The sequence below is a fragment of the Pristis pectinata genome, chromosome 1, assembly GCF_009764475.1.
Source record: "Pristis pectinata isolate sPriPec2 chromosome 1, sPriPec2.1.pri, whole genome shotgun sequence".
NCBI classification, from domain to species: Eukaryota; Metazoa; Chordata; class Chondrichthyes; order Rhinopristiformes; family Pristidae; genus Pristis; species Pristis pectinata.
In genome coordinates this window covers 117132323-117150562 of record NC_067405.1, presented here as the reverse complement: position 1 = coordinate 117150562, position 18240 = coordinate 117132323, and the positions used below count along the sequence as shown (strand labels likewise).

Below are 18240 nucleotides of genomic sequence, written 5' to 3'. Positions count from 1 at the left end.
AATTTTGGAAGTTTACTTTTCCCTCCTTTTCCTTCAATATCCAACTCTGGTATGTCTACATCAACATCACACTCTGGAGCACCAACATCAGGGATTTTGCCCTTGATATCAAATTCAGGCTTTGTCAGTGAAACGTCTACGTCTGGCTTCTTTAGGTCCGCCTCCATATCTGGACCTTTGAATTTGGGAAGAGAAACTCCAAATGAAGGCATTTTCATGGATGGCAACTTGAACTTACTGCCATGGGTTTTCATCTTGAGGTCGGCTGAATCAATATCCACATCAATTGCTGGTGCTTGTATCTCAGCACTTGGAGCCTTGAGGTCCACTGACAGTTCTGGTGCTGAAACATCAAGATGAGGCTTCTGAACTCCTGCGTCAACATCAAGTTTACCTTCCAGCTTTGGAAGTGTAACGTCCACTGATGGCTTTTCAATCTTGGGCATTGTAAGACTTGCTTCCGGTGCCTCCACATTTATGCCACCAGCACCCAGACCAGCTTCCAACTTGCCTTGTTTTATATCTGCCTCTGGTAATTTCACATCTACATCAGCTTTTGGGAGGGAAATGTCAACTTTGGGCAGGCTGACATCAAGGCTCATTTTTGGGGCTTTTATATCAGGTGCAGAAATTCCAAATTTTGGGCCTTTAAATTTTGGAAGTTTACTTTTCCCTCCTTTTCCTTCAATATCCAACTCTGGTATGTCTACATCAACATCACACTCTGGAGCACCAACATCAGGGATTTTGCCCTTGATATCAAATTCAGGCTTTGTCAGTGAAACGTCTACGTCTGGCTTCTTTAGGTCCGCCTCCATATCTGGACCTTTGAATTTGGGAAGAGAAACTCCAAATGAAGGCATTTTCATGGATGGCAACTTGAACTTACTGCCATGGGTTTTGATCTTGAGGTCGGCTGAATCAATATCCACATCAATTGCTGGTGCTTGTATCTCAGCACTTGGAGCCTTGAGGTCCACTGACAGTTCTGGTGCTGAAACATCAAGATGAGGCTTCTGAACTCCTGCGTCAACATCAAGTTTACCTTCCAGCTTTGGAAGTGTAACGTCTACTGATGGCTTTTCAATCTTGGGCATTGTAAGACTTGCTTCCGGTGCCTCCACATTTATGCCACCAGCACCCAGACCAGCTTCCAACTTGCCTTGTTTTATATCTGCCTCTGGTAATTTCACATCTACATCAGCTTTTGGGAGGGAAATGTCAACTTTGGGCAGGCTGACATCAAGGCTCATTTTTGGGGCTTTTATATCAGGTGCAGAAATTCCAAATTTTGGGCCTTTAAATTTTGGAAGTTTACTTTTCCCTCCTTTTCCTTCAATATCCAACTCTGGTATGTCTACATCAAAATCACACTCTGGAGCACCAACATCAGGGATTTTGCCCTTGATATCAAATTCAGGCTTTGTCAGTGAAACGTCTACGTCTGGCTTCTTTAGGTCCGCCTCCACATCTGGACCTTTGAATTTGGGAAGAGGAACTCCAAATGAAGGCATTTTCATGGACCGCATTTTGAACTTACTGCCATGGGTTTTGATGTTGACGTTGGCTGAATCAACATCCACATCAATTTCTGGTGCTTGTCTCTCAGCAGTTGGAGCCTTGAGGTCCACTGACAGTTCTGGTGCTGAAACATCAAGATGAGGCTTCTGCACTCCTGCGTCAACATCAAGTTTACCTTCCAGCTTTGGAAGTGTAACGTCTACTGATGGCTTTTCAATCTTGGGCATTGTAAGACTTGCTTCCGGTCCCTCCACATTAATGCCACCAGCAACCAGACCAGTTTCCAACTTGCCTTTTTTTATATCTGCTTCTGGTAATTTGACATCTGCATCAGCTTTTGGGAATGAAATGTCAGCTTCGGGCAGCCTGACATCGAGGCTCATTTTTGGGGCTTTTATAGCAGGTGCAGAAATTCCAAATTTTGGGCCTTTAAATTTTGGAAGTTTAATTTTCTCTCCTTTTCCTTCAATATCCATTTCTGGTATGTCTACATGAACATCACACTCTGCAGCAACAACATCAGACATTTTGCCATCAATATCCAGTTCAGGCTTTGTCAGTGAAATGTCTACATCTGGCTTCTTTAGGTGTGCATCCACATCTGGACCTTTGAATTTGGGAAGAGAAACTCCAAATGATGGCATTTTCATGGACGGCATTTTGAACTTACTGCCATGGTTTTTCGTCTCGAGTTCGGCTGAGTCAATATCCACATCAATTGCTGGTGCTTGTATCTCAGCACTTGGAGCCTTGAGGTCCACTGACAGTTCTGGCGCTGAAACATCAAGATGAGGCTTCTGCACTCCTGCGTCAACATCAAGTTTACCTTCCAGCTTTGGAAGTGTAATGTCTACTGATGGCTTTTCAATCTTGGGCATTTTAAGACTTGCTTCCGGACCCTCCACATTTATGCTTCCGGCACCCAGATCAGCTTTTAACTTGCCTGGCTTTCCATCTGCTTCCTGTAATTTGACATCTGAATCAGCTTTTGGGAATGAAATGTCAGCTTCGGGCACCCTGACATCGAGGCTCATTTTTGGAGCTTTTATATCAGGTGCAGAAAGTCCAAATTTTGGGCCTTTAAATTTTGGAAGTTTAATCTTCCCTCCTTTTACTTCAATATCCATTTCTGGTATGTCTTCATCAACATCACACTCTTGAGCAACAACATCAGACATTTTGCACTCAATATCCAGTCCAGGCTTTCTCAGTGAAACGTCTACGTCTGGCTTCTTCAGGTCTGCATCCACATCTGGACCTTTGAATTTGGAAAGAGAAACTCCAAATGAAGGCATTTTCATGGATGGCAACTTGAACTTACTGCCATGGCTTTTCATCTTGAGTTCGGCTGAGTCAATATCCACATCAATTGCTGGTGCTTGTATCTCAGCACTTGGAACCTTGAGGTCCACTGACAGTTCTGGTGTTGAAACATCAAGATGAGGCTTCTGCACTCCTGCGTCAACATCAAGTTTACCTTCCAGCGTTGGAAGTGTAACGTCTACTGATGGCTTTTCAATCTTGGGCATTGTAAGCCTTGCTTCCGGTGCCTCCACATTTATGCCACCAGCACCCAGACCAGTTTCCAACTTGCCTGGCTTTCCATCTGCTTCCGGTAATTTCACATCTACATCAGCTTTTTGGAGGGAAATGCCAACTTTGGGAAGGCTGACATCAGGGCTCATGTTTGGAGCTTTTATATCAGGGCCAGAAGTTTCCATTTCTGGTGCCTCAGAAAGATCAGACAGTTTGGCCTCAATGTTAATTTTTGTATCCACGTGTTCATATGGGCAAAATTCAGGTTTCTGTCTTTTGTTTTGCGATATTTCTGTTTTACCCTCTTTTTTTATTTGTTTCGTTGGAATTTCTTGTGACTTCTCAGGATTTTTAACAGTTTCTGGACCTGCTGTCATCGACTCTGTGTTCCTGATGTCACCTTGATAATTTTTCACTGAAATTTCCCTGTCATGTTTCTTCGTTCTGCTATCCACTTTTGGAAAAATGGTTTGCTGCTCATTTGGTCCACTCTCTTGCTCAATATCCACCTGGCTTGGCACCCTTTTTATTTCTGTTGTTGTCCCAGCAAGATCAGTGCTGTGTTGGGAAACGTCAACTTTCATTAGACTGACATCAATTGCAATTGTAGAAGACTTGGAGTCAGTTCCACTGGTTTTAATTTTGGTTTCCTTCATTTTGTGTTGTTTAATTTTCTCTTGCTTCTCAATCTTGGGTTTTTTGTTTTGTGTTTCAAATGTTTCCATTGAAATGTCAATAACTTGCTTGCTGCTGCTTGCATGATGCTCCTTTGGGAATGGTGAAATAACATCAACCATTACATCTGTAATGCTCAATTCTTTTTGTGATAAATGCTGTGGCATTGATTGAGTTCTTTCCTCTAGTAATTTGTTTGCAGCGTCTTGTGTTGTAAGAATTGGTTCTGGAAGTATAAATTTAGCTATTTTGACTTTAGGCATTTTAGTTTTGGATTCACTGTTTATATTGTCCCAATCCATTTGTTCACTCTGATTATCCAGCATTTCTTTACTTTGATTTGTGGTTATTATTATGGTGTCATTTGTTTTTTGTTGTGTACCATCTGCATTTGTTTGCAATTTGTCACATTCCACAGCAATGGAATCCTTCATTCCAATCAAAATTTCTTGCTTTTCATCTTTAGAAGCTTCTTTTTTCTCTGTGTTTATATTTCTTGTACCAATGTGTGGTAGTTTTATTTTTCTTCTTCGTTTTTTCACTTTTTGCTGGTTTTCTACTGCTTTTAAATGGGATTCGATATCTGTGCATGTTGCAGTTACATCATGCTGATCACGTTCTTCTGGTTCTGATAAGCTGTGAGACCTGTCTAGTTTATGTGTCTTTGACTTTTTGAAAGCTGAAAACTTGGGGCAGGAAAAGGTGACATCGGGTACATCAGCCTTCTTTGTTTTCCCCTTCTGAATGGTTTCTTGAACTTGTGGTCCTTCTGCATGAAATTCTTCAAAAGTACCTCTTGTTTTTGATTTGCTTCCATAAAGTTTCATAAAGAAGTCTTCCTCAGCTCCCTAAAGGAAGACATGCACAGTTATTTTCTGTGTTTTTAAATGGAGTAAATCTATTAGCTGGAGAAGCAGACAGACACAAGCAGTCACTTTATAGGTACTGAATGTAAAACTTACGAGACTAGATTTCTACAACATATTTATAGCTTTGGCACTTTTAAATTATTGAATATGTTTTGTAAGTGGGCTAAACTTTTTCCCTAAACTGTAATAAAGAAGCATCTTCAATATATTTTACAATTTTGTAATTCATATTTGCGCATCATGAGACCTTTATGTTATTTTTCATGATTTGCCTTAATTGTTGATCGCAGTGTATACAAGAACGTAAGGAAAAGGAACAAGAGTATAGGATCAGGAGTAGGTATGAAAGGTCATTGAGCCATTTATTGGTATTCTATTAAGCCACTTATAATAACACTTCTGACTTCCCAAATGTTTAGCCTTCACTTTTTGCAGCTACCAACAGTTCATTTACACCCTTACGTCCATCTTCAATGCCCTTAGCCTCATTAAAATTGTTATTCTCTCCCACCCTGGTTATTGCCTCTGGTATCCTCATGTTTTTTCCCGTAAGTTTCAGGAACATAGAACTGAACATCTGGAGCAGACTGGCTTCACCATTCATCATCAGATCTGGTTGGCTCACCTGATGTTATATTTTTCACTCAGATCTTAGAGCAGGATAAAATGTTGGCACAACATTGTGGGCTGAAGGGCCTGTACTGTGCAGTAATGTTCTATGTTCTATCTTTCCGATCTGCTGTCATGTGCTCTTTGAGCCTCGAATTGAGATCCACCTCCTTATCCCTCAAACCTGTTCCTGCCAATCTAGTGACCATTGTTAATTACTATTGCTAGCGGTTGCTGGTCCTCATGTATTATGCTCCCTTTCAATGTTGCCAGCATCCATCTCGTCTGTCTCTCTCAGCAGGTCGAGCAGCATCTGTGGGGGTTAGGAAATATTGATGTTTCAGGATTGATGCAGGGTTTCGACCTGAAATGTTGACACTTCCTTTGCTGATGCTGCACAGATGCTGCTCAATATGCTGAGTTCTTCCAGCAGACTGCTTGTTGCTCTGGATTCTAGCATCTGCATTCTCTTGTGTCTATATCCCCAATCTCCTTTTCGTTTTCAAAATCCTTGAACATGTTTTAGCTCTCTTTCCTGCTATTGTACATTTAATACCCACAGGTTTCTGGCTCTGCCAAAGTTATAAATGACATCTTATGAGATTTTCACTTGGTAAACTATTCTTCTTCATACTTTTCAACTTGTCTGTAATCTTTAATGTGATTGATCACACTATCTTCTTCAAATACCTCTCCTCTGTCATCGAACTGGATGGAAATGACATTGGCAGTTTTCATTCTTATTTATCAAAGCAGAACCAGGGAATCACTTGCAATAGCTTCTCTTTCCACACTCATAGAGTTACTTCTGGGAATCCTCTTTTTCCCCCATATTTTAGACCTCATTAATGTTAAACAAAAACATATCAAGTTCCACATACAGGCAAACAGCAGCCAATACCACCTTACACCAGGGGTTCTCAACCCTTTTTGAATGAAAGCCCCATATACTCACACTTGGTAAAATGGACATGTCCCCCTCATAAATGTCAAATGACATCATTGGCCACTCCTTGTAAACAGTTGAGATTGTCCTTGGAATTCCAGGCATTCAGCCCTGTAAACAGGGTAGCTGGTGCATTCAATTTACATTTAGTTACTTTTTTTTGTGAACTGCCGAACTAAATTACCTGAACATTTATTAAAATCTCACGGACCCCCTTTAATCTTTGGCACCTCCACAAACACTTGTCCACTCCAGATTAGAACCACTGCTCTATACTAGCTTCATTACTCTTTTGCCATACCTGCTAAAAATTGGATTGTGAAGCACTGCTTTTTTTCCCAACACAATGCAATTGAAAATTGTTTAAATGTGGATTAAATCATGTGTGTAACTACTTCTGGGTCAATTCACACTGGTTGGGAAATTTAGCCAAGCATTTTCTGTTCTGACCCAATTTCCCAGTGAGGGGCAAATTGAATTCCCCATGCAGTGTTCCTTTTGGGGTACTGCAGGGGTCTTGGACCATATTCTTCCTCATTGGGCACTCCTAGAACTACGTAGTTGGCCCTGCAGCACCAACTAGCAGATCTGCATGGAAATGGAAAACTTACTGAAATCCTTGGTGAACTCCCAGTGCTGTGTTGACTGGACTTCCTTGCACCCCAAAACTGCTAGTCGACCTCCCCATCACCTCAAATCTTCTCTTGAAACTGAAAGGAACTGCTCCATTTAGAGATAGAAACATAGAACATAGAAAACCTACAGCACAATTCAGGCCCTTCGGCCCACAAAGCTGTGCCGAACATATCCCTACCCTAGAAATTACTAGGCTTACCCATAGCCCTCTATTTTCTCAGCTCCATATACCTATCCAACAGTCTCTTAAAAGACCCTATCGTATCCGCCTCTACCACTGTTGCCGGCAGCCCATTCCACGCACTCACCACTCTCTGAGTAAAAGACTTACCCTTGACATCTCCTCTATACCTACTCCCCAGCACCTTAGACCTATGTCCTCTTGTGGCCACCATTTCAGCCCTGGGGAAAAGCCTCTGACTATCCACGCGATCAATGCCTCTCATCATCTTATATACCTCTACCAGGTCCCCCCTCATCCTCCGTTGCTCCAAGGAGAAAAGGCTGAGTTCCCTCAACTTGCTTTCATAAGGCATGCTCTGCATTCCAGGCAGCATCCTTGTAAATCTCCTCTGCATCCTTTCTATGGCTTCCACATCCTTCCTGTAGTGAGGCTACCAGAACTGAGCACAGTACTCCAAGTGGGGTCTGACCAGGGTCCTATATAGCTGCAACAATACCTCTCAGCTCCTAAATTCAATTCCACGATTGATGAAGGACAATACACCATATGCCTTCTTAATCACAGAGTCAACCGGTGCAGCTGCTTTGAGCGTCCTATGGAGTCGGACCCCAAGATCCCTCTGATCCTCCACACTGCCAAGAGTCCTACCATTAATACTATATTCTGCCATCATATTTGACCTACCAAAATGAACCACTTCACACTTATCTGGGTTGAACTGCATCTGCTACTTCTCAGCCCAACTTTGCATCCTATCTATGTCCTGCTGTAACCTCTGACAGCCCTCTATACTATCCACAACACCTCCAACCTTTGTGTCATCTGCAGACTTACTAACCCATCCCTCCACTTCCTCATCCAGGTCGTTTATAAAAATCACAAAGAGTAAGGGTCCCAGAACAGATCCCTGAAGTACACCACTGGTCACCGACCTCCATGCAGAATACGACCCTTCAACAACCACTCTTTGCCTTCTGTGGGCCAGCCAGTTCTGGATCCACATTGCAATGCCCCCTTGGATCCCATGCCTCCTTACTTTCTCAATAAGCCTTGCATGGGGTACCTTATCAAATGCCTTGCTGAAATCCATATACAGTACATCTACTGCTCTCCCTTCATCGACGTGTTTAGTCACATCCTCAAAAAATTCAATCAGGCTCGTAAGGCAGGACCTGCTCTTGACAAAGCCATGCTGACTATTCCTAATCATATTATACCTCTCCAAATGTTCATAAATCCTGCCTCTCAGGATCTTCTCCATCAGCTTACCAACCACTGAGGTAAGACTCACTGGTCTATAATTTCCTGGGCTATCTCTTCTCCCTTTCTTGAATAAGGGAACAACATCCGCAACCCTCTAATCTTCTGGAACCTCTTCCATCTCCATCGATGATGCAAAGATCATCGTCAGAGGATCCGCAATCTCATCCCTCGCCTCCCACAGCAGCTGGTATTGTTTGAGTTAAAATTTTTGATTTGTGTCATTAAAAATGGAAAAATGAAATTATACACTTTTGAAAATTAGTATAAAATCCGTTCAAGCAAAGAGCTGTATTTGAAGGAAGCATATTTTAGAAAACCAGTGGGATAGTTTTGTGCCTTTGTTTATGCCCTTGCTTCCTTGGGAGAGGTTCCCTATTGAATCAAATTTACCCTAATTCTCACCAACACTGTCAATTTTTGGCTGTTAAAATAATATGATGTTTGTGGTTTGCCTTGACATCATTAATGCTAAGTGCAAGGGACTCTGTGAATTGAACTGGAGAAGGGAAGCCTTGCCATTTTTCCTTAGTCAGCTGCTGGCTGCAAAAATGTAAGCCAACCTAAATATCAGTGGACATCCAGCAGCCTCTCAGATGCATTAATAAGAAATTTACATACTTTTGGAACAAATCAACACAATGACATCAAAGCTAGCAAGTTTCCTTTACAGCATGGAAATTTAAAACTTACTAAAATCCTTAGTGAACCTTATTTTTTTATTAAAAAAGGTAGACACTGAAGAGAATCTAAATGCAATGGCAGTAGACAATTTCAAGCGCTAAATGTCAAAAATTGAAAATCCAGAGGTAATTGTTTCAATCACAAGATGAACACTTTGCAAGAGAAATTGGGCTTCATTCTATGATTTTTTCTGGCATTCTGGGCAGCAAAATACTTCCAATTTTAAGCAGTAATTTTTAGTGCATATCTTCTGCATGAATTGCTTAATTTGGATAACATATGTGCACATGGAGGAATGCAGAGTAGCCAATTAATGACATAATAGCCCTGTCAAATTGGACTGTACATGCATGTTTTACACAGTAAGTCTAACACATTCTTTTGAAACATGCACTGAAATCAACCCCACCCCCCTTCATTTGAGAGCCCAAGTCTAACATCTAGAACATGTTATAAAACTTTAGGGGGTCAAAAGGATCTGCTCTGTGCTAGCCACAGGAAAAATATGGAAACTGCTGGAAGCATTGAGCAGATTGTGCAGCATCAACAAACACGTGTACATATAAATCAGAAGTTGGAGCAAGACATTCGGTGCTTGAGACTGCTCCACTATTCAACAAGATCATGAGTGATATGATTGTAACTTCACATTCCTGCCTACCCCCAGTAATCTTGCTTATCAAGAATCTAAGTGCCTCTGCCTTAAAGTATCCAAAGACTCAGTTTCTACTCCCCTTTGAAAAAAACAGTTCCGGAGACTCATGGCCTGCTGAGAGAGAAAAAAAATCACTTCAACTGTCTTAAATGAGTGACCGCTTATTTTAAAATGATGATCCCTTAGATCTAGATTTCCCACAAGAATCTTCGCCACATCCACTCTGTCAAAACCCTTCAGAATTTTATATATCCAAGTCTTCTCCTCTTGCTTTTCTAAATTTAAACAGATATAAACCTAGATTGTCGAATATTTTCCTCATGGGCACATCTACTCATTCCAGATATCAGTCCAGCAAATCTTCTCTGATCCACTTCCAATCAATTTACATCCTTAAATAAGGAGACCAATACTGGATACAGTACCCCAGATGTTAAAAGTTAAAAGACAGGACCTCCAGGGTGGTGATCTCAGGATTGCTACCCGTGCCACGTGCTAGTGAGGCAAGAAATAGGAAGATAGTGCAGTTTAACACGTGGCTAAGGAGATGGTGCAGCAGGGAGGGCTTCAGATTTTTGGATCATTGGGGTCTCTTCCAGGGCAAGTAGAACCTGTTCAAATAGGACGGTTTGCACCTGAACTGGAGGGGCACCAATATCCTTGCGGGAAGGTTTGCAACTGCTGCTTGGGGGTGGGGTTTAAACTAGAGTTGCAGGGAGGTGGGAACCAGAGTGGCAGGGCAACAAGTGGAGTAGCTGTGGGGAAAGTAGATGTTAAAATAGATGCCTACAAGCAAAGACAGAAATCGACTGATTGATGAGCATGGTGGGACTAATGTTCTGAGATGCGTCTATTGCAATGCAAGGAGTATTGTAGGGAAGGCAGATGAACTTAAGAGCATGGATCAGCACATGGAATTATGATGTTGTAGCCATTAGTGAGACTTGGTCGCAGGAGGGGCAGGACTGGCAGCTCAACGTTCCAGGGTTCCTATGTTTTAGACACAGTAGAGAGGGAGGTATTAAGGGGGAGGGCTGGCATTACTCAACAGGGAAAATGTCACAGCAGAGGACATACTGGAGGGCTCATCTACTGAGACAATATGGTTATCAAGGGATATTGAGACCCTGGTAAAGAAAAAGGTGGCATATATCAGGTATAAGCAGTTAGGATCAAATGAGGCACTTGAGGAGTATAAGAAATGCAAGAGAACACTTAAGAGAGAAATCAGGAGGGCAAAAAGAGGATATCAGGTTGCTCTGGCAGACAAGGTGAATGAAAATCCAAAGGGTTTCTATAGCTATATTAAAAGGATAGCAAGGGACAAAATCGGTCCTCTTGAAGATCAGCGTGGTCATCTGTGCATGGAGCCAAAAGAGATGGGGGGGATCTTAAATGAATTTTTTGCATTCGTGTTTACTCTGGAGACAGACACAGAGACTATAGAACTGAGGCAAAAGAGTAGCGAGGTCATGGACTGTGTCTGGATTACGGAAGAGGAGGTGCTGGCTGCGTTGAGGTCAATTAAGGTGGATAAATCCTCAGGGCCTGACAAGGTGTCCCCTCGGACCTTGTGGAAGGCTAGTGCAGAAACTGCAGGGGCCCTAGCAGAGATATTTAAAATGTCCTTAGCCACGGGTGAGGTGCCAGAGGACTGGAGGATAGCTAATGTTGTTCTGTTGTTCAAGAAAGGCTCTAAGAATAAGCTGGGAAATTATAGGCCAGTGAGCCTGATGTCAGTCATGGGTAAATTATTGGAAGGTATTCTGAGGGACAGGGTATATAAGATTGACTGGGCCTGATTAGGGATAGTCAACATGGCTTTGTGCATGGGAGGTCATGTCTAACCAATCTTATAAAGTTTTTTGAGGAGGTTACCAAGAATATTGATGAAGGGAAGGTCATGGATGTTGTCTACGTGGACTTTTGCAAGGCCTTTGACAAAGTCCTGCACGGGATGCTGGTCCAGAAGATTAAGTCGCATGGCATTCAGGATGAAGGTGCCAATTGGATTCAACATTGGCTTAGCGGGAGAAGCCAGAAAGTGGTAGTAGATGGTTGTCTCTCTGACTGGAGATCTATGATTAGTAGTGCGCCACAGGGATTGGTGCTGGGTATGTTGTTGTTTATCATCTATATTAATGATTTAGATGATAATGTGGTAAACTGGATCAGCAAATTTGTGGATGACACCAAGATCAGGGGTGTAGTGGACAGCGAGGAAGGCTATCAAAGCTTGCAGCGTGATCTTGATCAGCTAGGAAAATGGGCTGAAAAGTGGCAGATGGAATTTAATGCAGACAAGTGTGAAGTGATGCACTTTGGTAGGACAAACCAGGGTAAGACTTACACAGTGAATAGTAGGGCTCTGAGGTGTGCGGTAGAACAAAGGGAGCTGGGAATACAGATCCATAATTCCTTGAAAGTGGCATCACAGGTAGGTAGGATCATAAAGAGAGCTTTTGGCACATTGGCCTTCATAAATCAGGGCATTGAGTACAGGAGTTGGGATGTTATGTTGAAATTGTACAAGATGTTGGTGAGGCCAAATTTAGAGTATTGTGTGCAGTTCTGGTCACCCACGTACAGGAAAGATATCAATAAGCTTGAAAGAGTGCAGAGAAAATTTACAAGGATGTTGCCGGAACTTGAGGACTAGGGAAAGGTTGAATAGGTAAGGACTTTATTCCCTGGAGCGGAGGAGAATGAGGGGAGATCTTATAGAGGTATACAAAATTATGAGGGGTATAGATAAGGTGAATGCATACAGGCTTTTTCCCCTCAGGTTGGGTGAGACTGGAATGAGAGGTCACAGGCTTAGGGTGAAAGGTGAAATATTTAAGGGGAATCTGACAGGAAACTTCTTCATTCAGAGGGTGGTGCAAGTGTGGAATGAACTGCCAGCAGAATTGGTAGACACGGGTTCAATTGCAACACTTAAGAGAAGTATGGATAGATATATGGATGGGAGGGGTTTGGAGGGACGTGGTCCAGGTGCAGGTAGATGGGACTAGGCAGAAGATCAGGTTGGCATGGACTGGATGGGCTGAAGGGCCTGTTTCTGTGCTGTAGTACTCTATGACTCTATTCAGTTGGGATCTCACTTATAATGGGTTTGCCTTCTTTATGGGCCAGTGCTCGCACTAAGTTGCACATTTTGCTCTTGCATCCTGTCAACCATTCCCCTCAACAATTTAGTCACTGATCAAAAATGTTAGCATAGTTTCTGCCTCGATTACTAACCCTGGAAAATTCCTCCATATAGAAGTGCTTCTGCACTTTATTCTGTTTCATTAATTTAATCTTGCACCCATAGCATCTTGCTCCTACCTACTCAGCCAAAGGAAATTATCCATCCTAAGTCACTGTTTTATATTCTTGAGCACTTCTATCCCATTGTCAAGTAACATGCTTAGGAAACAAAGAATCCAGAACAGAAATGTTGCCTCAACTAACTGGAACATCAGTAGCACCAGATCCCACATGGTGATCATAAATATAAACAGAAAGTGATGGAAATGCTGATTCAGTCCTGATGAAGGGTCTCGACCCGAAACTTCAACTATTTTTTCCATCCATAGATGCTGCCTGACCTGCTGACTTCCTCCAGCATTTTGTGTGTATTGCTCCAGAATCCAGCATCTGCAGAATCTCTTGTGTCATTGGTTGGAAATGCTCAGAGAAACAAGGCTGGCCTGCTGAGTATTTCCATCATTTTCTGTTTTTAATTCAGATTTCCAGTATCTGAAGGTTTTTTGATTTTCACTTACTGGGTGATAAGAATCCACTTTTGGCAGGTACTAGGTGTAAGACCACTAAGGGAGCTCACAAGGAATGTTGAACCTTTCCAGAGCTGCCGTAAATGGAATGCAGTAGCAGTGCACCAATTTTTCACCTGCAGCTCACTCAGGACACTTCTACAAGTACTGAAAATCAGTCTGACTCTGGCCTTTGATTGGCGTGGTTCCTTCACTCTGCCAACTTGAGTTGTTTTGGAGCTGCATTGAATTTCTCAGCCATTGTTTCTGAAGTTAAATCTTCCTTTGACACATCAAGGGTTTTGATGCACACACATGTGTGGTTGGTATGAATAACTGCAACCTTGCTCCCTTAAGTGAAATTGTATTTCTTTGTCAAAGCCCATTTAATTTGCCCCTACCTCTTCCAAAATTAGGAAATATAATTGTATCTCCTTTTACATTTAATTGCCATATATGTGGTGTTTTTGCATTAAGTAGCATTAGGCAGACATTCTTGGATAGCTGATATGGACTAAATTATTTATGGCATACCTAGTACAAACCTGAAAATGGAAGCCCAAGGCTCAGAAATTTAGTGTAGGTACCATTGTAATAAAAACGTAGAGCTTTTATTTCAAACTTCAGTTAATTCTCAAATTCAGTAACTGCTCCTGCTCTGTTCCTTTTCCGCTTTTTTCCTTTTCTCTCTCCTCTGATCCAACTGGCCCCCATCACCCTATTATCTTCTCCCACACCCCCCCAAACCCTCTCCATCTTCCTATGACCCACACTCTCTTCCCACTGGTTTCCCTCCCCACCTCCCTCCCTTTATTCCATGCTCCACCTTCCTCTCCTATCAGATTCCACCATCTTTAGCCCTTTGTTACTTCCACCTATCACCTCCCAGCTTCTGACATCACTTCCACTCTCCCCCCTCCATCATCTGCCTATCATCCCCCTCATCTGGATCCACCCATCACCTGCCAGCTCTTGCTCCATCCCTCCCTCCACCTTTTTATACTGGCTATCTCCCTTCTTTCTTTCAGTCCATAGGAAGGGTCTTGAACTGTAATGTCGACTGTCCATTTCCTCTTATAGATGTTGCCTGACTCACTGAGTTCCTCCAGCGCTTTGTGTGTTGCTCCAGCTTCCAACATCTGCAGTCTCTTGTGTCTCAGATTTTGTTACAATTAGACAGCGTGTTGGTAAGGCCACACTTGGAGTGCTGTGCACAGCTTTAGTCCCATTACCTAATGCTGGAGGCAGTCCATAGGAGATTCACCAGGTTAATTCCTGGGATGAGAGGTTGTCCTAACAAGACTAAATAGTTTGGGTCTATGTTCTTTGGCATTTAGAAGAATGAGGGCTGACCTTATTGAGAAATATAAGATGCTGAGGGGGCATGACAGGGTAGATGTTGAGATGTTTTCACCAGAGGGAGAGTCTTGAACAAGGGGACATAAGTGGCTGGTCGTTTAAAAGATGTGTCAAAATTTCTTTTCACAAAGGTAGTGAATCTCTGGAATTCTGTACCCCAGAGAGTTGTGGAGGCTGAATCATTAGAAGTACTTAAGGTGGAGGTAGCTAATTTTTTTGAAAGATTGGGGAATTGATGGCTTTAGGGAACTGGCACAGAAGAGGAGTTGAGGCCAGCATAGATCAGCCATGATCATATTGAATGGCAGGGCAGGTTTGAGGGGCCAGGTGGCATACTGCTCCTATTTTTCTTGTGTTTTGTATTCTTGTCTAAACTTCCTTTTGCAATTGGAAAACACTTTTCTTTAACGTTAAAGCCCAAATTGGCCAGATTGTTCTGCAAATATTGTCCACTTTAAATATCCTTGTTTTTGGGCGCTGAGACCAGATTTAAGGAAAGGGGTGGGGATGGAGTGTTGGTGTTAGGCTCAATTATTAATAATACATAAATGTTGCCGTGTTCTAAATTTGTGGTAGGTATCTACGACCCAGCACGGCAAGGCTCCACTTTGTGTACAACAAATAAGACTTGGTCCCCATGCAAATCCTTTAAGTGCTTGTATATTTCTCCCTCTCCTCTTCCAGTCGACCTCTTTAGTCTCCCCTACTGTTTTCGCAGCAACTTTTCCTGGTGACTGGCTCAATACACTGATCCCCTCTGAGAGCATTGATCCTTCACTCCATGAGCTCTGTGTGGTCACCTTTAGCACAAAACTCTCCTCTCACTGATTTTAGGGAAGATAAACCTGAACAAACTATCTGAATAAATAACAACACTTTATTTAACTGGCAAACTTAGCTTTAAAACAGTGAAACATTTTGAGACCTTATCAAAACATTTGCTTATAAAAAGAAAATAGCCAGAACCTAAGGACCTGTTCTTTTTCTAAAGCTGGCCCAACTCTTTTAGGTGGATCCCATTGAGATCGAGGTTGGGTAATCAGGCTTGACCTCTCCTTCCACAGAACTGGCCTAATGTTTAGAATAATGTACTCTTTGGACAATTAACAGATCTAACCATTTTAGACAATCTTAGATTGTTCAGTTTTATTAAATATCTTGTAACTGTGGATTTTACAGAATGATTTTGGGAATGAGATTAAAGCATATCAGTTAAAATAAAATATGAAGTAGATTAGATAGACTGAATAGCTCCTAAACAAAAGTTCCAGCCAAAGGTAATAACCAGTGGAATATTAAATAGGTTTGTTCTGCATGAGATTTCATCACTTACCATTTTCTGGAATCCTGAACCTGAATTCAACATCTAATTGATTACAATTAAGATAAATAATTATGTATACATGGGAGAATGGAAATTATATGATAATCCTTATTTCACTGTGAATGTGTTATCTGCATACCTATTTTATATTCCCTTCTTCATGGTGTCTGTTCTTTCTAGTAATACAAATGTTAGAAATTGAAAGCAAACTATTCTTTATTTGATTGTTGGAAGTAAGTTTCTAAGAAAATAATACTATCAATATAGATAGTGAATATTTGACTTGATGCAAAAAAAAAACAAACCTACCGCATTAGGCTTCATTTCTTTTCCTTCAACTGCCTTAGATTCAACAGTGCCAGGTATTGTTCGTTTCAGGCAGTATTGCATTTTGTACGGTTCTGAATACTGCAAAATCTTGAGTGCATCTTCATATTTGACATTATCAAAATAAATTGTAGCACTGATAAGTTGATCACCTGATGGAAAACAAAATCATAAATTTTGGTGATAAGATCCTGAAATGAATTGAAAACTTTCAGTATCTTTGGCAAGTATCTAGCTTGAAGAAGTCTCTGACCAACCACCACCAACACGTCACCTGCAGAACCAAAGGAGCCAACACACTCGATCACTGTTACACCACCATCAAGAAAGCCTACCATGCCATCCCACGCCTGCACTTTGGCAAGTCCGATCACCTGGCTGTACTTCTGCTCCCAGCATATAGGCAGGGACTGAGGACCTCAGCACCAGTGGTGAGGACCGCGAAGGTATGGTCAAGGGAGGTGGAGGAGCGTTTTCAGGACTGCTTTGAATCAGTGGACTGGACCATATTCAGGGATTCATCTTTGGATCTGAATGAATGTGCCACAGCCGTCACTGACTTCGTCAAGACCTGCAAGGGCAAGTGTGTGCCTTTGAGAACATACCGAGTTTTCCCAAACCAGAAGCCCTGGATGAACCAAGAAATTCGCAGTCTGCTGAGGGCTAGATTTGTGACGTTCAAGACCAGCGATCCAGGATCCTACAAGAATTCCAGGTATGGTCTATGGAAGGCCATCTTGAGAGTGTAAAGGCAATTCTGAGTGAAGCTGGAGGCACAATCGGATGCACGACAGCTGTGGCAGGGTTTGCATGCCATTACTTCCTATAAGGCGAAACCTAACAACATAAATGCCAGTGATGCTTCACTCCCCGACAAGCTCAATGCCTTTTATGCATGCTTTGAAAGGGAGAATAACACTACACTTGTGCAAATCCCCACAGCATCCGGTGACCCTGTGATCTCTGTCTCGGAGGCCAATGTCCGAACATCCTTCAAGAGGGTGAACCCTTACAAGGCGTCAGGCCCCGATGGTGTACCTGGCAAGGTAATGAAAACCTGTGCCGACCAACTGGCTGGAGTATTCAAGGACATCTTCAACCTCTCACTGTTGCAGTCTGAGGTTCCCACCTGCTTCAGAAGAGCAGCAATCATTCCAGTGCACACGAAGAGCAGGGCGAGCTGCCTCAATGACTATCACCCGGTAGCACTCACATCTACAGTGATGAAGTGCTTCAAGAGGTTGCTTATGGCTAGAAATAACTCCTGCCTGATCAAGGACCTAGACCTGCTGCAATTTGCCTACTGCCACAACAGGTCTACAGCGAATGCAATCTCACTATCTCTCCACTCTACTTTGGACCATTTAGACAGCCTGCAAGACATACATCAGGCTACTGTTTATCGATTACAGCTCGGCATTCAACACCATCATTCCCTCAGTAATAATAAGCAAGCTTCATAACCTGGGCCTCTGTACCACCCTCTGCAACTGGATCCTCAGCTTCCTTATAGGGAGACCACAGTCAGTGTGGATCAGCAAGAACCTCTCCTTCTCACTGACTATCAACATAGGCACACCTCAAAGATGCGTGTTTAGTCCATTACTCTACTCTCTCTACACTCATGACTGTGTGACTAGGCACAGCTCAAACACCATCTATAAATTCGCTGATGACACCACTGTTGGTAGAATCTCAAATGGCAATTTTGTACCTAAAATTTAACATCCCTGGATCTAATTTTAATTGAAGAAAGAATCAATAATCTGTATTACCATGTCGTAAAACATATTACATGTAATTTCACGTCTAAAACAAAGCATTTGAATTATACTTGGAGCTCAAGTAACATAATGGACTTTGGAAGAGTGACATGAGGAGGAATTTCTTCTCTCAA

The 18240-nt window shown here is 42.2% G+C and overlaps 1 protein-coding gene across 1 annotated transcript in view; it reads right to left on the bottom strand.

Annotated features, from left to right (window-relative positions):
- LOC127570925 (neuroblast differentiation-associated protein AHNAK-like) overlaps positions 1-18240 on the bottom strand; it is a 75781-nt gene that overhangs the window by 24376 nt on the left and 33165 nt on the right. The window contains exons 6-7 of the mRNA XM_052016910.1: positions 16326-16495; positions 176-4580 (exon numbers count right to left, since the gene is read on the bottom strand). Of these exons, the coding sequence (XP_051872870.1) occupies positions 176-4580; positions 16326-16495 (4575 nt within the window). The remainder of the gene's footprint in view (positions 1-175; positions 4581-16325; positions 16496-18240) is intronic.